The sequence below is a fragment of the Vulpes lagopus genome, chromosome 15 (genome assembly GCF_018345385.1).
Source record: "Vulpes lagopus strain Blue_001 chromosome 15, ASM1834538v1, whole genome shotgun sequence".
Classification (NCBI taxonomy): Eukaryota; Metazoa; Chordata; class Mammalia; order Carnivora; family Canidae; genus Vulpes; species Vulpes lagopus.
This window is the reverse complement of record NC_054838.1, coordinates 26,508,052-26,530,473: the sequence shown is the minus strand read 5'-3', so window position 1 is coordinate 26,530,473 and position 22,422 is coordinate 26,508,052. Positions and strand designations below refer to the sequence as shown.

Genomic DNA, 22,422 nt, shown 5'->3' with positions numbered 1-22,422 from the left:
TTTTTCTATTTAGGAAGCACACATTTGTTAGAGAAAATTCAAACAACTTGGAAAGATGGAGAGTAGAAGGAATTCTAATCTTCACGCTTGAGACGAATGGCTTTCCACCCTCTCTCCAGGCACACACACATTCACTCGGAGCCGTAGCAAATGCGTACACAGCCCTGGGTGGATTACAGATTTGAAGGTAAACAACTAAGCCAAGAAATTACCAGGATAAGCTAAGAATCATATATATAATCTTGAGCTACCTTTCTTAAACACAATATCAAAGGCAAAACCTATAAAGAAAAAGAGAGGTAGGGGGGATCCCTGGGTGGCTCAGTGGTTTAGCACCTGCCTTCGGCCCAGGGCGTGATCCTGGAGTCTCCATCTGCCTGTGTCTCTTCCTCTCTCTCTCTCTCTCTCTCTCTCTCTCTGTGTCTCTCGTGAATTAATAAATAAAATCTTAGAAAAAAAAAAAAGAGGGGGTAGATTTGACTACATGACAATTAAAAAAAATTTTTTTTTTCTTTAAAGATTTTGTTTATTTGAGAAAGAGAGTGTGTTAGAGGGTACGAGTGTTGGGGGAGAGGCAGAGGAACAAGCAGACTCCGCTAAGCCAGGAGCCTGATGTGGGTCTCGATCCCCGGACCCTGAGATCATGCCCCGAGCTGAAGTCAGACACTTAACTAAGCCACCCAGGCATCCTGAAAATTTAAATTTTTATACAAAAAGCATAATAAAAAAATTAAAGTAAAATGATCAAATAAAAGACAATAAACAGTATATAGGAAGATAAATACTTCTATAGGGAAAGCTTCTATATGCCCAGAGGAAAAGAAGCCAGCTCCCCAAGCAAAAGCTGCCGAGTTGTGTGCCCCAGTCCAGGCTCCCTAACCTGTCATCCCAGCAAGCCCATTCCTTCCAACTCTGCAGCAGACATCTCCTCCTCCAGGAAGCCCTCCAGACCATCCTTCCTCCTCCTGTCATTGGCCCTGTACTCCTGAGAAGCCCATGCTTGCCCCATTTGCCACGTTGATTCCTGGGATTGGACTTGCCTTGCAATCTGTGGGGGTTGCTCAGAGGGGATTCCAGGCCTCCTTCACGTTGCATGGTGCAGGGCTCAGCATGTGTCTAGGGTCACTAAAGAGAGTGGTGGCAAGGAGAGAGGGGAGCTTCTGGGATTTGGTTTGGTATGGGGTGTGAGGTAGAGGTCTAATTTTTTTACCAGATGGATGTCCAGATGTCCTGACACCATCTGTTGGATTCTCCATCGTTTCTGTACTAATTTCCCATGTATTAATCTTGTGTCCTTGCTTCCAGGCTTTCCCCTTCTCTGGGTCTCAGTTTTTCCATTTCGGAACTGGGCCTGTAGAGGATGAGGCGAGATGAGGTCTGAACTCTTTTCTAACTGAAATTCCAGAGTTCCTGGCCTGGCACTGCCTATGACTCACTTGGTGACCTTGGTCCAAGGCCTTGCCCCTCTGAGCCAATTTCCGCCTTGGTCAGACAAGGATAATTACCTGTCCTGCTTGTTGTTGCTCTGGGATAGCTGAAGATGCTGAAGGCACTCAGACCCGAGTGTGAATTCTGGCTTCGCAGGGCTCTGTCCCCCAAAGCCAGCAGTGCAGGGCTAGGAGGGGGCATGGGGCAGCTGCTGTGCCAGGGTCTCCTTCCTTCATCCCTGCCTGCTTCTAGGACAGCAGTCTGCAGAACTGGGCCTGCCCTCTGCCTCCTGCCGACCCTAGCACCAACCCCAGGCCCGGGGCAGGTGAGCTACCGGCTGTCCTCAGCAGCCGGAAAAAAATTTGCTGTAGAGCAGGGGGCGGGGGACGTCTTGATCACTGTCTTCACATAATTAAAGGGCTGTCAGATGCGAGATGATAATTATAGGAACGATCGTGGATTTGGTGACTTACAGCTTACATCTGTAATCACATGCGGGCCTGGCAGCCCTCCGTGAGGTAGAGGTGATGTCATCCCTGAGAATGGAGGAGGAAGCTGAGGCTTGGTCCTCAGTGACTGGCCCACAGCCCTGCGGCTAATGGGGAGGAAGGCTGAGAATGAAAATCCAACTCTTGGTCATATCTCTCCCATGCCCTGGCCATTTGACCCCAATATTTCTTGCCCCTTTGCTGGACTTGTTCTGTGTGGTGTCAGAGGAACAGCTGCAGGTGGCAGTTGTGGAGGTAGATGTCAGTGGCACATCAGGGAGGGATGGTGGGACACTCAGGTCCTGCTGCTCTGTGCAGCCTGCCCACCTGCTGTTGTCTCCTCCAAGGCCACCCATTTAGTAGGTGGCCAGTCCGGGATTCGAAGCCCGCGTCCCTGGGCTCCCAAGGCAGTGTGTCCCTATCCGGCTGCTGTCTTAGGAGGAAGAACTTTCTGTCTAGAGGAGGACCATGCAGCATCCAGAGGGCGAGTGCAGGAGCAGAAGCTGTGTGGGCACCTCTCCCGGAGGCTGCAGCGGCAGTCCCTGCCTCGGGGGCGACAGGGGAGATCAGGAGTCCAGCACTGGCTCTGCCATCCTGTGAATCTGAGGTCTGTGACAGAGCCAAGACTGGAAGGGTCCCCAGGAGCGGGAACGGTGTCTGTGCACATCCTGACAGGGGCCTGAGGGGAGCAGCCACCTGCAGCTGGGGCCTGGCCCCACACTTCCTGTGTAGGGTTTGTGGCTGCAGCCCCGGGCTGTGTGACTGCCCCTCGCCACCCCACCCCCACCCCCGATTCTCATAAGCTCCTTCAGTTTCTCTCTGAATGCAGAAGGCTCTGGATTGGGCGGGACAGAGATGAAGAGGGGTGAGGAGAAAAGGAGACAATCAGCAGAAGACAGGGAGGAGAAGCAGTGGCCTCTGGGACGCTGGCACGCCATTGCTTGGCGCGGGCTGGAGGGACCTGTCTTCCTGGAGGGTGGGGACAAGCACGGGAGGAGAGGAGGCAGGAGGAGTGGGGCTGAATGCCCTAGGCTCTGGGGCTTGGGCCCCTGGGGTTCTCCCTCAGCCCCCCCTCCCAGCTCCCAGCCAGGGCCTGTCCCCTTCCCCAGCTGCTCTCCCCTCCCCTGTGCCCGCTGCTGCCCAGTCAGCTCAGGGACTTCTGAACTTTGTTCTGCTCGTGGCTGGGGCTCTGAAGGGAAGGGGGCGGAGTATCACAGGAGCTCCTTCCCTTGGTTCCTCAAGGCCGCAGGCTCAGCCTGAGGCTATGTCTGTGTGGGAGGATGGCCTTGTGCACTGGTGGCCTGAAGCCTCCCCGCATCAGGCATGCTCGCACCTTCTTCTGTTCTTCACACCATAACCGAGCACCACCTTATGCTCTGCAGGATGAGGCCAGGGTACACAGACATATTTTAGCCATCCCTGTCCTGAAGGAGTCCCCAGCCCAGGGATCTGTCCCCTTTGAAGCACCTACTGTGTGCCACTTGACATACATCACCTCATTTAATATCACCCCTCCAAGGTAGGGGGTTATTCTTCCCATTTTACAGATGAGGAAACTGAGGCTCAGAGGGGTTAACTGGCCCAAGGGCCAGAGACTGGTCCATCTGCTTCCAGAGCCCAGGCTCTTTCCTTGTCCAAATTTCAGAATATGATTGAGGGCCAAGTTGGTGGGTACCAAGAGTCTGTGCAGAAGTGCTCAGGGAAAGGAAGTCTTCAAGGGCTGAGGGATGGGAGTGCTTGCTGAAGGAGGGGGTTTGGCCTCAGGTGGAGCCCGGAGAGACAGGAGCAAGGAATTGCAGGGGACCAGGCTGACCTGGGGCTACTATACTAGGTCCCAGCTGGCAGGGCCAGCTCTCGAAGGAACCTGTAGACGGCTGCCTCCTGTCAGGACACCTGGGTTCAATCCCACCTCCATCTTCCCCTTCTAGATGACCTTGGCCATGTTGCTCAATCTCTGACTCCTCTCTACTTACCCATATTTGAGCCTTTGTGCAAATTAGCAAAAGGCTCCCCTTCTCCAGGACCATGTCCAGCATCTGCTGGAAAAGGGCCATGAGAAATCTATATACCAATGGTAAGTATGATGCAAGAGCCACTTCTTAGTGGTGGGGTCCACAGCTCCCTCAGCTCTGTGTGCTGGCCCTTCTCATTTGCTCTTGGATGGGGATAAAAACCCACAAGTAGAGAGCCCCAGGCCCTGTGCAGGCCGGAGGAAGTCAGAGAGGGCCGGTGGGTCCACATCCCTCCCAGCTGGCCATGACCTCAGAGCCCAGACCTCCTGGGAGGTGGCCCAGGCCTCTCTCCTGTGGGGGCCCCCGACAAAGGACCTTTAGTGCCCTTTAGAGCCTCTCTGTTGGTGGAGCTGCTGCCCGCCCCTTCCTCCACCAGTGCCTGGCCTTCCCCTCCCATTTCTTCCAGCCCTTCCCCCTCATCCAGGTTTTTCCTCCGATTGTTCTTACAGCGACCTGCCGCTTTCCCACTAGGGTTGGGCCTCTTCATCCCCATCTGGGCTCCCTGTGGCCATAGGCCCCCCAGCTTCAGGCTCCCAAGAGTCTCATCTCTAGGTGGCCCCCACCCCCAGCTCCTGCCTGGTTCTGATCCTTAGGCCTGGCCTCCATCTCTGCCAGACCCTGGGTGCCTCACCCACTTGCCAGCTCAAATTTTCTCATCTGGGCCGGTGTCCAGCTTCATTAGGGTAGCTCTACATTCTTGCCGTCCCTCCTGCCCTGCTGTCAGGATCTGGCCAGGTGGGGACAGTGGCCTTAGTGCGCAGGGCCCCCCAACACTCATGGTCTTCCTGGCCACCTGCCAGAATTGCCCCTGGGGCCCGCGTCACACCTCGCCTGGCCAGCACCTGTAGGAGGTTCTCTAACGTGCCACTGTCCCGAATTCCAGACTGCTTGCCTGGGACTGGACCCATCATGGGCTGGGGCTCACCCTTCACCCAGAGCCCTCGCAGAACCTTGTTGCTGGCCAGACGTGCAGCAGCTTTGCCCCTGCTGAAGTGGAGCAAGCTCTGCGGACAGACAGCCGCTCACTGCTGCCAGCTGGGGGTCCCCTCTGTCGGGGGTGGGATGGTAAGACCCCAGTGAAATCTCTCCTGGGTGACATCCTCATGCTGGAGCTGGAGAAAGGGTCTTTTCTCACCTACCATTTCACTATCAAAACTTGCTTAGGTTTCCTCCCTACCCTGGGACTATGAAGGACCCCCCCCCCCCCCCCCAGATCTGGAAGGTGCTTACAGTACAGCAGAGGAGACCAGCACATAGGGACAGTTACAGAACTGTGGGGTCTGTGCCAGGACAGACATGGGGGCCGGGGCTGTGGAACCTCCGTGGAGAGGAGATTCACCCTGCCAGGACAGGGAAGGCCTTGGGAGGAGGAATTGCCTTCTAAATGGAGGGAATGGTTTGTGCAGAAGCATGGGGCTTGAAAGAGCCTGTTTGAGGAACTGCGGGTGATTTGGTGCCTGGGCTGGAAAGTGCCTGTTAGGGGGCAGAGGTGAGGGCTAAAGCCAGCGAGATTCCTGAGCTGGGGCATGACATGACCAGAGGTGGATCAGTCTTGGAAGACCGATGTTTAAGCTGGCCTGGGACCAGCCAGCTGCACTCTGCAGGAATGGGGGTGAATGAATTCTTAGTTACGAGCAAATAAGGACTGGAGGCAGCAAGAGGGACTTTGAGAAAGTCAAGGCCTGGGGGATGCTAGGTCAGCTGGGCGGGGGAGTGCTGGCTCAGACGTGGCATCCCACAGCCCTCAGCCCCACGGCTGTACTGTGGCTCCTCTCTGTTCCCCCGAATGGTCCCAGCCACGCAGGTTCTTTGGTGGCTGTCAGGGTTCCCATGCTCCAGGAAGGCCCATGGCTTGCCCTGCCTCTATCTGGGGTTTCTCCACTCCCTAGCAAGGCTGAGCCTCATGGGCCTGGAGCTGGGGCTCGTGCCATCCTCTGTCTGGGTGGGACAGACGCAAGTGGTCTACTGCCTGAGAAGCCACCCACCACCACCTGCTGGAAAGCTGGTTTCAGGGAGTTGTCACCTCCACATCTGTTTATGTGCAAAGTGGGGCAAAGCAAGGCAGCCTGGCTCTGTACATGACGGTGAGCGGAGGAGGCTGCTTTAACTGTCACCCAAGCTTGGACCCCCTTGCCCAGGCCTAGGCATGGAGTGGGTGCTCAGTGTGGATCATCATGGCTCATCCGGGTCTAAGGGCCTTTCCCACATGCTGGGAGAGGCAGAGCGTGCTTGAAGATGCACTGCTAGAGCACTGACCGTGCGGGCCTGTTTCTGAGAACATGGCTTGTATTATCTCATTTGATCCTCAAATCGACCCCACGGTGTCAGTACTACTATTCTCCTCACCACACACACGAATAAACTAGGCACAGTGGGGTTACATCAGCTTGTAATGCCTGAGGCCATATGGCTTGTAAGTGGTAAATGGGGAGTCTGGCTCCAGACACTGTACGTATAACCGCTCCACTGCGGTGTCTCTTGGTGGCATGGGATGGAGGTGTCCTGGGCAGTGAATGAACTTTCCCTCCTCTTATATGTGTGTTCCTGCCTACAGTCATAAATTGTAAGGGAGTGTCCTTGTAGATCACACAGTCATTTGGGAGACACAGTCACAGGAGAGGACCACGGTGCACAGGGCATGAGTTTAGAGACAGATGCACTGATGCCATGGGTGGCGGAGGTGGAGTCCAAGAAATAAGCAAATAAGCCAGGGTGCAGTGACTCTTCCAGGGTGAGGGAACTGGTTGGGGAAGGGGATGCAGCTGGGGGGGTGAGGGGAGCACCCCCAGAGGGACCTCCCTATCTGGCTAAGCAGTGAGGAGCACCATCAAGAGGTTACACCAGGGTTAGAACCATGCCTCTGGGCTAGAAGGATCAAAGAAGCCTAGGGGAGCTGCAGGGAGCTTGCAAGGGTTCTGGGCAGTGGCCAGGCAAGAGATGCTTGGGCCACCCAAGCCCTGCAGTCCCCCAAGGTTCTTTTCTGCACTGACTTCCCCTCAAAGGCTGTTGGATTGTTCTGATGATCTCAGCAGTTTCCCAGAGAGCAGGATGTTCCCAGCTTGTTGTGCTTCTGAGATAAGGGGACAGACGAAAGCAGGGATAAACCTGAGGGCCCAGCCGGAAGTGCCTGCAGACCTCTCCGGAAGCAGCAATGGGGGGGGGACCCCCATCCCTGCAGGAACGGGGGTGGGGGGGGTGGGGGGGATGGGGAGGGCATGGCTACATGGCCCAGCCCTGAGGGGCTGACACCTGGTGGTGGTGGGGGAACACAATGCTTCAAGTCCAGAGACTGGGGTGCTGGTCTTTAATCCTCTGCTTCCTTGCTGTGTGACTAGGGCAAGTTGCTTCACCTCTCTGAGCCTCAGTGTGTTTGAGTAGCATGAGGCAGGGGTGAGAAGCAACATCTACACTGCAGGTGTGTGTGAGAAGGGAAGGAGGTGAGGGATGTAACCTCACAGGCTTCAGAGGACCATGCTGGTGCCAAGGCTTAGGGCACATGTGGCCTTTGCTCCTGGGGGCCATCACCAGAATGGGGAAGCTGGTGCACCCTGGAAAGGCTTCAGCCAAAGAGGAACAGAAGACCCCTGGGGCAGACCCCTAATGCTGCTCCTAGCTCCCTACTATTTTGGGTGTTGGGCAGGTCCCCACCAGGATGAATAGGGTAGAAGCAATCCCTGCTTGGCAGGTTTAGCTATAAAGGGGGAGGTCAGAAGAACATTCTAGGTGGGAGGTGGCCCAAGGGGCCAGCCGCTGACCTCACTTGTCTCCTTTCCTTGCTCTGCTCTTCCAGTGGGAACGCCTCTGGTTCCTGCTCCTCACCTTCACCTTCGGCCTCACACTCACCTGGCTCTACTTCTGGTGGGAAGTGCACAATGACTACGATGAATTCAACTGGTGAGTGGGTATGGGGTGGACAGGGGACATGGGGGCCTGGACCTTGGGCTAGAACTGGGGGGCTTTGGTTTGAACCTGTCTCCCAGGCTGGGCCCCAGAGCTTGTGTATGCCTTTTGGGGACAGGGTGATCCTCTGGAAAGCACAAAGGCCTTGCAGAAGCTGAGAGCCACTGGGGAGAACAGGGAACTCTTTCCTGCTGAGCTGTCATGGAAAATAGGAACAGGAGGCTGGGGTCTCTGGACCTCATTGTGGACAAGAATCCCAAGGCCCAGAAAGGCCAGGGCCTCGGCAGAGGAGGTGACCCCAGCCCCCAGGCATTTGAAATCCCTAAGCAGGACCTTGGGCAGGGCTAGCAGATGCTACGGTTCTAGGGTAGCTCAGCACTCCTCAGGTCCAAGGGCAGGGCCACCTGAGGCTGATACCAGAGCACCAGGGTACTTGCTTCTTCCTCACTGCCTCCGCTGCCTACCTTTGTCAGACAGTGAAGGGCACAGGAAGGGGGTAAGTTCCCTGGGTTCTGGTGGGGAACTCCTCCACTGACAGGCATGGAAACGGAGGCCCCAGGTCACACAGCCAGTGGGAGCAGATGTGGGGCTTGGAAGCCAGGCCTCCTCACTCTCCATCCTGTTGGAAGTTCAGCTCAGTTCACCGTGACCATGAGCACACTAAGTTGAGCCCCTCTTAGGCTCAGTTTCCTCTTCCATAAAATGGGATAACTCCACTGTCATAAGGTCTTTCTGAGGATGAAAAGAGATGATGACCATACGAGGGCCCAGAGCTCTACATCACCCTCAGGGCTGCTTCCTGGGAGGCCAGAGCTCCAGCTGGAAGGTGGCCATGAAGTTAGAATTTGGGATTTCCAGGACTCTGGGCTTCTGAAGTGCTGTGGTTCTAGGATTCTGAGATGATCCTAAGATGCCATTAGTGGAATCTGGGCATCCACTCCCCTCTGCATGGCACAAGGCTGTGCCCCTGTTATTAATGAGCACAATAAAGGATGTGCCGCTGTCCCCCTGCAGCCTGGCAAGATGAGCCTGAGTCCCAGAGGTGGCCTCTGGCCTTTATTAAATGCCATAAATCAATTATTCATCCTCACAGATACCCAAAGCACTGTTGTGCATAAATGGAAACATTCCCTGCTTCCCTGCTGGCCCTCCACTGCAGACTTTGGACTGGGCTGAACTGGAGGGCTGCTTCCTGGGAGCTCGCCCGGTCTACCCCCATCATGTACATAGGGGGAAACTAAGGCCCAGAGAGGGCAGGACTCACCCGTGGCCACAAAACCAGTTAGTGCCAAAATAGTTTGAGGATCGTCTGAGGAGACTGAAGCTCAGAGAGGTTACGTAAACTTTCCAAAGTCACACAGCAAGAGGCAGGCAGGGACCTGAGCGTGGCTGACTGGATCACACTGTCCACAGAACTACCTCCCTCTGCCTAGAGTGAGCGCCCTGTCACTGGACAGCTCAAGCAGAGCACAGGTGCCTGCCCTGTTGGGGAGGCTGCAGGGGGAAGGCCTGCCTGGGACTTAGCGATGGCCTCAGGACCCGTAGCTCCCTCAGCCTGTCCTCTCAGTTTGTTGGAGTTGGTGCTGGGATTCAGGAGACCCCGCCCGGCCCTCCTGGTCTCGACAGTGTCTGGGGATGGTTCACACAAGTGAGAGGACATGAGCAAGAGGCAGGTGGTCAGGGCTGGATGCAGAGAGCCAGGGAGGGGGCCGTGTGGGCGCTGCTCTCCAGGAGGGCTCCCTGCCAAAAGTGAGAGACAAGTGTCACCAAACAGCTCTCAGGAGTCATTCCCAAGGAGCAGGTCCTGCCCTTCTTTGGGCCTCAGTTTCTCCAGCTGTATGGTGAGAAGGGTGCACTCAGTGGTCTTCTAAGCAGCAGATTTTCACCTGCAACTGAGGATGAGGGTCAGGGAAGGGCAGGTGCCCCAGAGTGTCCTCCTGGTGTCTCCTCCCAGCCCCTTGCCCAGGCCAAAGGTGGCAGCAGGCTGGAAAGCACCTGGGGCCGGCTCACATTCTCTGACTACTCTGGGTGAACTGCTGTCTTCTCTGAGCTTCAGTGTCCCCAGCTGTCCAGGGAGGATGCAGGTGGCTCAGTCTTTCTGGAGAGCAGCTCAGCAGTAGCTCTCAGGAGCCTTAAAAAGTTCATTCCCTTTGGCCTATGATTCTATTTGTAGGAGCCTAAGAAAATAATAGAGCTATATGCAAAATTTTCTTTTTTGTGTTCATTTATAAGAGTGAATCATTGCAATCTGTTTTCATTAGTAGAAAGTTGACTACATATGGCACATTAATTCAGCAGACACATGGCTTTTCAAAAATCACATTTCCTTGGGATTTTTACTGACATCAGTAAATTCTTGTGTTAATAATGAGAAGAGAACTGACTGAGTACTACCACGTGCCTTGCCTCCTTTCGTGCTCTGGAAGCCCCGTGAAGGACACTTTGTTCTCTCCAGCCTACAGATGAAGAAGCTAAGGCTCAGAGAAGTCTGGGATTCCAATTTATCAATCCTAAGACCCCCAGACTTTCACATTTTAGCATCGAAATTAAGATGAATGTCACAGTCAATGGCGTCTTAGAATCAGGGAAGCCTGTCACCTCTGCAAGCCAGTAAGAGGCAGAGAGTGGGGATCTGAACCCTCTGCACCTCCCTCCGAAACCCAAGCTGAGCATGTGCTGGACATGGCAAGGCCCTGGCTTTGCTATTTTATAAATATATAACCATGGGAAACCCACTGGAAGAAAAGTATGCAAAGTCTTGCTAATAGTTACTTCTGGGCTGCAGAAATATGGAGAACTGTTGTTTTCTTCTTTATGCTTCTTGGCCTGCCCCGGGGTCCATTGTGAGCCCTGGACAGGCCTCACCGGTGAGCACGGAGACTGTGATATCATTACTGAGGGGTCCAAGGCCTGGTCACTGAGGCTGGCTGTGAGCGCTGACGGCCTGCTGGCCCAGGGGAGCCTCCTGGTTCCCTGGTGCAGGTCTGACCTCTTCTCCTCCTGGCAGGTACCTCTACAACCGCATGGGCTACTGGAGTGACTGGTCCGTGCCCATCCTCATGACCACAGCTGCCGCCTTCACCTACATCGCGGGCCTCCTGGTACGTGGGGCCGTCCCAGAGGGCAGGCAGCCCTGCTCCCAGGGGGAGGGAGGCAGCTTGCACAGGCCGGGCCGATGGAGGGTTACCCTGGTCTAAAGGGGGAAGCTGGCTTTTTCCCAGAGCCCCTTAGCCTGCTGCACCTCTGGGGTCGGAGGTCATCTTGCTTTTGCCCCATCCTGGAACGTCTTCCTCCTGACCCAGTGAGAACCGTCTTTCTGTTAGGGCCCACTGCAGACTGTCTCTTCCAGAAACTTCTCCCAATTCTCTATTCCCTCAGACTCAGGTCAATTCCCATGCTGGGCTGGGGGCTTTCTGGGGATGAGGCTCAAGTCTGCTTCAGAACCCTGGGGCCTCAAACTCCTAAAACCTTTACCGGGCAGCCCAAGTGCAGCAGGGTCCAGTGACCTCTTGAGGGAGAAATTGTAGAGGAGGAGGAGCCTAGGGGCCTAGAATAACCTGGGAGGTGGCCAGGCTTGGGCTGGGCTGAGCATTCCCACTGCCTGCCCCACTGCAGTTTGTTGACTGCCAACGGGCGTGTGGGAACCAGCAAAAACCTTCGGGGCCCACATGGTACCTGACTGCTACCCTGTGGGCCCCATCCTCAGGTCCTAGCACTATGTCACATCGCCGTGGGGCAGCAGATGAACCTCCATTGGCTGCACAAGGTAAGGGCAACCTCCATGGGGGCTGGGAGAAGGAAGGGGGGCTGCAGGCTGTGGCAGCAGAGGAAGAGCTTGGACACGCCATCCTTCCTCCTTGGAAGGAGGCCATCCCTCCTCTGGATTGCCCTTACAGTCGTTCAGACAGCTACAAGAGTACTCACTCTGTAGCTGGCACTGTTCTCATAGGTTGGCTGATGTTAACTCATTTAACCCTCATGGTAACCCTATGATGGAGGGACTTATCATCCCATCTTGCAGCTGGAAAGACTGAGGTACCATGAGTTTAAGAAACTTGCTCAGGGTCTCCCACTTATTAGGATCCTGGCTCTGTAGCTGCCAATTGGCCAGCACAGGTCACAGCCCCAGCTCCCACCCTCTTCATTCTTCAATATGGTTAAACTCACATGGTGATGTTATTCCCAACTCAGAGCCCTTCCCACCACTCCCCTTGCTCCCAGGGTGATCCCACCTCCCCAACTAAGGCCCTGCATGACTTGGGCCCTGCTCATGCCTCCCAAATGCTGGCATGGGACAGTCATCTCCACTTCTGCTGCATGAGACAGCCTGGGCCCTCCTGGTGTGGCTGCTTCTTCTTGACTTTACCTCTTTGCTCCTGCCCTCCCTCTCTCTCTCCTTTGGACTCCTTTCTTCATTTGCATCCCCCACCCACACGCTGCTCAGTCTCCCCTGGCCCTGACCAGCTCCCCTGCCGGTCCTTAGCATCTGTGTTGTCCACTTCCACCTGGCCCCCCCACACCGACCCTCCCCAGTCTGGGAGCTCCTTGCAGGCCAGATTGGCTTTGCCCATCTCTGTGTCCCCCGGGCCCCACTCAGGGTGGGGCCTAAAGTGGGGAGGCTTCATACATTCCAAGGCTTAGTGCTCAGGCCACTCATTGCACACATGTGAATGCATGTAGCCGATGCCTGCCCTTCCTGAGGCCTCAGCTGGCATGGGGTGTGGCACAAAGCCGACCATGAGAGCCCCTCCTTCCCCGGAGCATGTGGGGTGCAGAGGGAGCCTAGGTGTCTCTTTTTACCAGAGCGTGGCTCAAATTGAGCATGCTTTTTAGGAAGGGGAAGATACGTCCAGAAGTAACTGTGAGCCCATGAGAGGGGTGCAGAGTGACAAGGGGAGGGGCTCACTTCCTGCTAGAAGGTGGACATGGAGCAGGAACCAGGAGGAGGACAGGGCAAGAAGCTAGGCTGTGTGGAATGGCAGGTGCCAGGGGGCATCCAGGGGGCCTCTGAAGTCAGGCATGGGGGAGTCAGATCCTGGTAACTTGAGTCTGAGAGGAGTGAAGGCCAGCCAGCAGCCTTCCCCCTTCCTCCTGCTTGTCACACTATCTTGAAGTCTCCTCTGGGCTTTTGAAGGTCCCCTCATGGGGCACTTTCTTCTCCCGGCTGGGCAGCTGACACTTGAAAGAACTGCATTAGCTGGCACCCCAGGTGGGGCTGGCACCCACTGTGGTTACCTCTTCTGGCTCATGCCTGGTTCTCAGCAGGTCAGGTCACACTTCCTTGATCCTGGAGGAGAGGCCTCCAGAGGCATGAAGCCAGCCTGGGTAGCAGATCAGTACAGGGAGTCGTCCCCTAGGTCTGGGAGGATCAGATGCCTTCATGTGCCCCAGGGCCAGCTCCTGGGGTGCCAGTCCTGCCTTCCTCCCCCCTCCATGCCCTCCCATGAGATCTCAGCACGAGGAGGGGCTTTGCAGGCCGAGCTGATCCACAGCTGGCCCTGCTGCACCAGGATGGAGGGAGTACCTGGGGGTCGGAAGATTCAAGCAGGGACTGGAAATTCTACTCTTCTGCTTCAAAGATTCTATCACTTGATCCTAAGATTCTAAAGAATCCTATCCTTTTTTGTTTTAAACCAATTTTTGACCATCTAATACACTGACACAGTTCAAAATTTAAAAGGTACGAAAAAGTTATGCAGTGTGAATCTCCCTACTATCTTTCTAGAGGTACTCTAAGTACGTGCAAAGAGGCAAATACATTTCCTTTCTCCTCCTCCCTTGACTACAAGTACTAGCCTTCTCCCTGTCTTCTGCACCTTGAGGGGCACCTGGCTGGCTCAGTAGGTTGGGTTAAGTGTCTGGCTTCAGTTCAGGTCATGATCTCAGGGTATAGGACGGAGCCCCAAGTGGGGCTTGGTGCTCACAGGGAATCTGCGTTTCCTCTCCTCCCTGCCCCTGCTCTCTTTTGCTAGCTTGCTCTCTCAAATAAATTCTTAAAAATCTTTTTTTTATCTTGTTGATCATTTTTTTAAAAAGATTTTATTTATTTATTCATGAGAGACACAGAGAGAAGCAGAGACACAGGCAAAGAGAGAAGAGTGTTCCTGCAAGGAGCCCAATGCAGGACTCAAATCACAGGACTCCGGGATCACAACCTGAGCCAAAGGCAGACACTCAACCACTGAGCCACCCAGGTGCCCAATAAAAAAAAAAAATATTTAAAAAAGTATTTTCTGCACCTTGGCAAAACCAGAGCTCCTTGCATGGAGAGTGTCCCCACGGGTGTCCACTCCTGGCTCCTGTACCCCGCCCCCCCCACCCCGTCCCTCATTCCAGGCTGATGCGCCTGCCCCGGATCCCAGAGTTCTCACTTCCTTGCCCACACAGTGTGGCAGTGAGCTGGGCGGGGAAGTGTGTGGTCAAGAGTCTGCACTCTCACTAGTTCTTGCCACTCGGCCTTCTGGCCCAGGGCCAGCGACACATGCCCTCCAGTCTGGGCTTAGAAAACACCCTTGCCGTAAAGCATTCCCAGATTTCTTGACTTTGGCCAGTCTGATGGGTGAGGATGATGCTGCCAGTAGTTTACTGTACATTTCTCTCTCGATGACTTAGATTCAGCATTTTCCACATGCTAGAAGTCATGTCACTTAGTTTCCTTTTCTGTAAACTGGCTTTTCATCTCTTTTGCCCCTTTTTGCGGTGGGATTTGCTTTTTGCTTACTAATTTGTAGGAGTGCTTTATGGATTCAGAAAATCAGCCCTTTAACCACTGAACTGCAAATAATTCTTCCCAATTCATCTTTCAACTGGGCTTGTATTTTTGCCATAGGAACTTTTTTATTCTTCAGGATGTGAATGTGTCATCTCTTTTATGTCTCCTGGGTTTTGTGTCAGCCTTAGAAAAGTCTTTCCCACTCCAAGGTTATAAAAAATTTCTGTGTTGGTATCACTTGGTAACTGTAGGTTTCTACTTTTTTTTTTTTTAAATATTTACTTATTTTAGCTTTCTGGAAGTTATTTGAGGGTATCGTGTGATTTTTCTTCTTTTTTAGATGGCTTCCTAGGTCCTGACTCGACTCTCTGTTCAGTAATCCATTCTTTCCCTCTAATTTGAGATGACACTTTTATATTAGACTAATTTTTAAAATATACATAGATCTGGGGGCACCTGCATGGCTTAGTCAGTTAAGCACCTGACTCCTGATCTCAGCTCAGGTCTTGATCTCAGGGTTATGCGTTCAGGCCCCACATTTGGCTCCACCTTGGGCATGGAGCCTACTAAAAAAAAAAAAGGATCTATTTCTGAGGTTTTTATTTACTTCCACTTATCTCTCCGGTCTCATGCCCAGTATTGTACTGCTTTACGTACTACAGTTTTATGTTTTAATCATTATCTTTATTTTGAGAGTCTCTGGTTCCCCGGGGTCCTGATTAGGGGCAGGCTGCAGAACAAAGGGGCCTAGGATGGTCCAGAACAGGAGCCATTTGGGGCAGGCAGGGTACTGTGAGCGGATCTGGGTGTCCACTTGGGGACCTTCCCCTTCCTCCCCAGTCCTCTCAAAGCTTGTTTCCCAGAAACAGGAGACAAGTCCAGGCAGGGGCCCAGAGGATGAGAAGGTTGAAGTGTACTTGGGACTTTCCAGTAAACAGGAGATCCCTTCCCTGAGATGCCCCCCTTCCTGCCCCACGCAGCACTCCAGAATCAGTTCAGACGTCACTGCCATGAGGGGCTTTGATCACAGCTCCTACCTCCCCAGGCTGTTCCTCGTCCTGGCACTGATCACACTCCACTGCCCCAATCTGTGGCCTTGTCTGAGGCCTCTGCCACAGTGGCAGCAGCGCCCAGCCCAGGGCCTGCCTAAAGGAGGTGTCTGTCAGTGACCCAAGCTGCAGCCCAGGGAGGAGGACTGGGCACAGTCACACCCATCAGTTACTGTGTGCTGGGGCAGGGCCTGTGCTTCTGCCCTCAGCCCAGGCCCCAGCAATGCCTCTGGGGGCCATCCTATCACATTCCCTGCATCAGCGCTCCCTATGAATTCAGACTGCCCTCCAAACAACCAGCCCAGGCTCCCCGGTTCTTCCTGGCATCTGGCCTCTCTTCCTCCAGCTGCAGCTAGGGAAGGCACACTCCTGCTAGGTGATGCTCATCACAGTAGCCGTGGCCATCATGTCCTGGGTGCCTACTGTGTGTGTCAGACGCTTTCCACACAGTATTTCGTTTACTCCTTGTAAAAATCTTGTTTGGGCAGCCCAGGTGGCTCAGCGGTTTAGCGCCGCCTTCAGCCTGGGGCGTCTTGGAGACCCGGGATCAAGTCCCACGTCAGGCTCCTGCACTAAGCCTGCTTTTCCCTCTGCCTGTGTCTGCGCCTCTCCCTCTCTCTCTGTCTCATGAATGAATAAATAAAATCTTAAAAAATAAAAATAAAATAAAAATCTTGTTCATTTGGTATTATGCCCACTTGTTCAAATTATACCACTAACATTTAGTAAGCATTTGCATTTACTATTTTGTTGCCAACCCCTGTGCTTATGAGCACAACACTTGCTTTCTCCGCCTTATCCCCAAACCCCTTTCAGGGGGCAGTTGCTCTTGCCATTGCACAGATCAGGAGACCTGCTTCAAGGGGCTAGCCCCTCAAATTAGGCCACAAAGCTGAAATTTAACTGAAGGATGGGACTGGTGCAGCCCCGAACCTTGGCCAGACATCTGCCATTTGGATCACAGAACCCAGATTCCAGCCACCTGCTGCACTTTTGCAAGATTGCAAGGCTGGCTTCCCACTCCTCTCAGGCACCAGCATGCAGGCCAGGCTCACTGCACGGATATTTTGCCTGTGTCCTGCGTCCCTCCCGCTGTCCTCTCAAACCACAATCCCACCTGCACAGGAAACCAAGGACCACTTTCAGAGCAGGATAGTGAGCCATCACTGGCCTTCTGGGTGGGCTTTATCCTTTCCAGTCAGATTCAAGGGACAATGGTCACGTTGTTGGAAATCGGTGCAGTTATCATGGCTTGAGACATTGGGGGGGATGTGGATCTCACAGACACTGAACACTGCAGTAATCCTGCTGAGCATATTGGTTGCCAGGACAGCAACTGCAAAACTCAGAGAGAATAAAAATTTTAATTGCATTAGGATTATGGGAAATCAGTCTTTTCACTATCAGTTAAATGTAGGAAGACTGTGGAAACAACCCTTCAGAGACATTGGCAGCGCCCATGGCCTGCCTGGAAGGGGCAGCAGAGGGGCAGGGAGCCTGGGTGTTGAGGGGGGATTCTCAGAGACGGTGAGCACACTCCTTGGCCTCCCCCTCTACTGCAGCATGAAAGCCCAGAAAGAGCATGACCCCTGAGACAGGCAGGATGGAGTTTGTTTCTGGATCTGCCCCCTCAAAGCTACAGGGCAAGCAAACCCTTATGCCCACCAGTTTCCCCATGTGTAAACCCAAGGTGATAATGACCTCACCTGGGACATGACAAGAAAAAACATGAGGAGGGATCCCTGGGTGGCGCAGCGGTTCGGCGCCTGCCTTTGGCCCAGGGCGCGATCCTGGAGACCCGGGATCGAATCCCACATCGGGCTCCCGGTGCATGGAGCCTGCTTCTCCCTCTGCCTGTGTCTCTGCCTCTCTCTCTCTCTCTGTGACTATCATAAATTAAAAAAAAAAAAAAAATTAGAAAAAACATGAGGAAAACAGGACATCCCTCCCCTGGCCCTCTGTGTACCTGCCTCTCCCTTACCCGCGTCCCCCGGGCCAGTATGTTACAGCCCTTAAAGGCCCCTACTCGTCTCAGCCTTATTACTGTTTCTTATTGGAACATTTGTTTCTGGGCTGATGGGCTGGAATGACAAACCTCCAAAGGAAAACTTAATCCCAGGCAGGAATGAATCTTCCCTGCCTGGCAGGGAACAAAGATGGATCAACCACTGTCTCTGCCCTTACCATCCAAGCTCCTTCTGTTAGCCTTGGAGGGCTCTCAGAAGGCTGCTGCCTCCAGAAAAGGCCCTGCAGGAAGGGGTTGGGGGCAGCTTGCAGCAGCAGCAGGGTAGGCCATGGTGGCGCTACGGGCTGATTATGGGGGTTGGGGGGTTGGAGGGTTGGAGGTAGAGGTGTGACCTGAGCTTTAAGTTGCCAGGCTTGGCAGTGAGGGGAAAGTGGCTGGACTGAGGGGGGGGGGGGCTGGGGGCCGAGTAGTCAGAAACGAGGCTTCACTTGGTTTGGGGAAGCATCTTGCATTGCAGGAGATGTTTCAGATCCCATCTGTCCGCAGAGCTCGCTGACCTGTGGAGGTTGTCTCGTCTTCCCTCAGGGTTATGCTCCTCACCTTCTCCGGGAGGCAGCTCAGAGGGCAGCCCCCACCAACACAGAAGCTGGAAGCTCAGAGGCCGGGGCTGGGAGCAAGCCTTGGCGGTGGGGCTGGGCAGGGGGTTGGGGGCAGAACCCTGCCTCAGGGGGTATCAGCTCTTGCAGGGGACCTGGCTTCTCAGCCTCCTGCCCCCATGGTCTGGACAAGTCACCCTTTGCCACAAGGGGTGCTGGCAGTGCCAGGAGAGGCCTTGGACGTGACAGGCTGGGGCCGAGAGAGGTCCCACTGGCCAAGTGTCTTCTCACACCCTCAGTGGGGCTGAACCCTGGGCTGTGCCTCACCTCCCCGCCAGCTGCCTCTCATCTTCTCTCCTCTCCAGCCTCCCTTCCATATTCTCTTGAGGTCCCCCTGCCTTCTCCTGCCTCTCAATGTCACTAATGGCTCCCTTACAGTCGTGCCTCCCTGCTCTGTGGGTCTCTCTTGCACTCTCCATTCCTCTCTGTGACCTCTCAGGCTCTCCCACTGCCTGCCCCACCCCCCCCCACACACACTGGGGATGCTCAGGCTGTCCAGGCACACTGGCTCTGACCCTCTGTTGGGGGATACTTCCCCTTCCAGATGGGGCTGGTGGTCATCCTGGTGTCCACAGTGGTGGCCATGTCAGCCGTGGCCCAGCTGTGGAAGGACGAGTGGGAGGTGCTGCTGATCTCCCTGCAGGTGAGTGGGGGGGGGGGCGGTAAGAGATGGTAGGGGATGGTGGGGGGTAGTTAGGGGGTAATGGGGGGTAGTGAGGGAGGACGGTGAGGGGTGGTGAGGGGGTAGTGGGGGGCAGTGAGGGGGGACGGTGGGGGATGGTGAGGGGGATAGTAGGGGGCAATGAGGGGGGACGGTGGGGGATGGTGAGGGGGTTGTGGGCAGCTCCTTCCTTGGGACCTTCCAAACAAGGCAGTCCCTTTTTATCACTTATGTCTCTCCAAAGGCCCAGAGGAGGCAGGGAGTGGCCCAGGACACACAGCAAGTCAGAGCAGGGAGGGGGCTATGGCTCAGGGTTTCTGCACCCAGAGTTTCCTCCACTGAAAAATGGAGATAGAGTTGCCTGACCCACAGATAGAGGCTGGGCATAGCTGGGAGCCAATGGTCCCTCTTGCCCCTTCCCACACACCAGGGCACGGCACCATTCCTGCATGTGGGGGCCCTAGCTGCCATCACTGCACTCTCCTGGATCGTGGCCGGACAGTTCGCCCGTGCGGAACGGTCCTGTAAGTATGACTGCCTTCTGAGTACCAAAACCAGCTTGCCCTGCCCTCACATGAACATCACCTAGGGAGCCTGGGGATAAGGTGTCACTCTCAGTGCGGGGGTTCTGGTTCAGAGTGGACGACAAGTTCCACCAAGGGCTGCAACCTTGGTCAGCCCCGAATGTTCCCTCCTTTGCCTGTCTGTGTGTGTTAGAAGTCAAGCTCGCCATCCCAGCAAGAATGGGGGCTGCCTGTGGGGCAGGGTCATCTCGGTATCTGGGTCCTGACAGGTGGATTTTTCTGCCCACCCCCCTCACCTCCAACCTGCCCAGGGTTCATGGGTGGGCCTTGTGGGAGCCAAATAGCTCCCCACGCAGCCTCACTCACAGTCGGTGTCTGCAGCCTCCCAGATGGCCATCCTCTGTATCTTCTTTGCCGTGGTGTTTGCCTTCTACCTGGCCCCTCTCACCATCTCCTCTCCCTGCATCATGGAGAAAAAGGACCTGGGCCCCAAGCCTGCCCTCATTGGCCACCGCGGAGCCCCCATGGTGAGTGCCCCCTGAGGGTCCTAAAGGAGCAGAGTGGGGCTACCATTCTGGGGAAGACAGGCCAAGAACCATCTCCTTGGAGAGAGGAACTTGTGGGGAAAGGAATGTAAGTGTAATGTAGTAATAGCAGTGATCTTAGATGGACTGAATCCTGAAGAGCCCTGAAGGTATCTTACTAAAAAATTTAACTTTTATCCTGAGGGAAGATGCAGGAGGGCTTCAGGCTGGGGCCAGACCCAGCAGAGCTGGGTGAGGTGAGAGAGGTGCCAGGTGTGGGGAGGACAGCAGGTCCCTGGGTTGCCAGAGGCAGCAGAAACACATTCAGGGCTGGGGGGAGGGGGGGCGGTGGTTGGCACTGAAGGGACAGGTGCAGCTCAGAGCCCACAGCTAAAGGGAAGGTAGTGGTGTTCACGGGGTTCACCTGGAGAGAGGAAGAAGTCAAAGTCAGAGCCCTGTGACCTCTCAAACAGTAGGCCTTCTGCTTGAGAGGATGGCTTCAGAGCCTTCTTCCTCGGCCTTTTGTCAGCTGTGGGAGCCTGGACTGATCCCTATCTGCTCTGCCGGTTCCCTTCTAGATAACCAGAGCGTCTGCCCCGCTGGCCCATGCGAAGCAGGCCTTAGCACGTGTGAAGTGCCTGGTTATGGGCCTAGTGCACAGAAAGGATAGGTAGACATTTCTGCTTTCTGGGGCAGGCCCTCTCCCTCCTCTGGACCAGGGGCTCCTTCTCCAGAAGCACCTGGAATGTGATTCTGAACAGAGGCAGTACCACTTTCCACCCCCAGGGGGCACTTGAAGACTCCGTGAGCATTTTTTTTCTTTTTTTTTTTCCAGTAATTGAGAGTTCCATGGTATCACTGAATTTCAGGGTAGTCAAGGCACCTGACAAAGTAATTTTTAAAAGGAGGTAGTTGGGCAGCCCTGGTGGCGCAGCGGTTTAGCGCCGCCTGAAGCCCGGGCTGTGATCCTGGAGAGCCGGGATGGAGTCCCACATCGGGCTTCCCGCATGGAGCCTGCTTCTCCCTTTGCCTGTGTCTCTGCCTCTCTCTCGCTCTGACTGAATAAATAAGTAAATCTTAAAAAAAATAAAACAAAAGGAGGTAGTTGAGTCTGATGGGGCTGTGAATCACTCTTAGGTTCTTCCCTGCTGCCTGTGGTGGGTGTTACTGTGCCCATTTACTAGATAAGACACAGACACTTGTTCCCTAGCTGCACCCTGGGGCCCTCCCAACATACCCTTTGCTGATCCCAGCACCTCCTGGAGGAAAGCAGATGGAAGGGCCATGGCTATGGAGTCACAGATCTGGATTTGGAGTCCAGTTTTGCCCCATGTTGCCTGTGTGTCTTGGTGGGGTGGGTCACCAATCCCCTCTGTGCCTTATGCTGCAAACTATCATGAGCATAACATAGAAGCACAGCCTCTGCAGGTGGGCGGGGGCCCAAGATTATAGCACCTCCTCTGTCCATGACCCAGATTACCCACTCCCACCTGCTCCCTCAGCTGGGAAGGAGCCAGTGGCCCCAGCATAGATCATTTTTTTAGTAGGAAAAATCTCTAATATTTGTGGGAGGTGTTAAGAATGGTATAAGGAATCATAGAATGAAAAACAGTACAAAGACTCCAAGACCACCTTCAACATTTATCAGTACTCTTGCCATTCTTATTTCATCTGTCTCCCTACTTTTTTTCTGCTATTTTCAATATATTTTTTTTTAAGATTTACTTATTTTAGAGTGAGTGAGCACAAGCAGGGGGTGCAAAGGGAGAAGGAGAGAGAATCCCAAGCAGATACCGTGCCCAGTGCAGAGCCAGATGCAGGGCTCAATCCCACAACCTCAGGGATCACCACCTGACCTGAAACCAAGAGTCAGATGTTCAACCGATTGCACCACCCAGGCATCCCTATTTTAAGATTTTTAAGAAAATGTATTATGTAAGCAATCTTTACACCCAACATTGGGTTTGAACTCATGACCCTGAGATCGAGAGCTGCATGCCCCAACTGCCTGGGGCTCAGTCAGTTGGACATCGGACTCTTGCTTTTGGCTCAGGTCATGATCTCATGGGCTGTGGGATCAAGCGCTGTGCCTGGCATGGAGTCTGCTTGGGATTCTCTCCCTCTTCTTCTCCCTCTGCCCCTCTCCCTGCTCTTGTGTGTGTGCGTGCAAGTGTGCATGCGCATGTGTTCACTCTCTCTCCCTCTCTCAAAAATAAATAAATAAAATCTTAAAAAAGGGAAAAAGAGCTATATGCTCCATAGACTGAGCCAGCCAGGCATCCCTCTGCTGTAATATTTTAAAGCAAATCCCAGACATCGTATCATTTTGCCCATACATCCTTCAGGATGTATCTCTAATCCATAAGGACTTTTTTTTTTTTAACATAATGACAACTCAATGCTGCTGTTACATCCAACCAAATTAATAATAATTGTTTAAAATTATCTAATACTGAATCTATGTTCAGTTTTCCTTTGTTGTCTCAAAATACTTTTTTTGCA

The 22,422-nt window shown here is 54.1% G+C and overlaps 1 protein-coding gene across 4 annotated transcripts in view; it reads left to right on the top strand.

Annotated features, from left to right (window-relative positions):
* Nucleotides 1-22,422, top strand: part of GDPD5 (glycerophosphodiester phosphodiesterase domain containing 5) — an 85,665-nt gene that overhangs the window by 50,015 nt on the left and 13,228 nt on the right. For 3 of the 4 annotated variants that reach the window (XM_041730268.1, XM_041730266.1, XM_041730270.1), the window contains 6 exons: nucleotides 7,719-7,822; nucleotides 10,836-10,929; nucleotides 11,535-11,594; nucleotides 18,756-18,854; nucleotides 19,303-19,396; nucleotides 19,778-19,923. In XM_041730268.1, the coding sequence (XP_041586202.1) occupies nucleotides 7,719-7,822; nucleotides 10,836-10,929; nucleotides 11,535-11,594; nucleotides 18,756-18,854; nucleotides 19,303-19,396; nucleotides 19,778-19,923 (597 nt within the window). The remainder of the gene's footprint in view (nucleotides 1-7,718; nucleotides 7,823-10,835; nucleotides 10,930-11,534; nucleotides 11,595-18,755; nucleotides 18,855-19,302; nucleotides 19,397-19,777; nucleotides 19,924-22,422) is intronic. The other variant, XM_041730269.1, reaches the window with a different exon arrangement.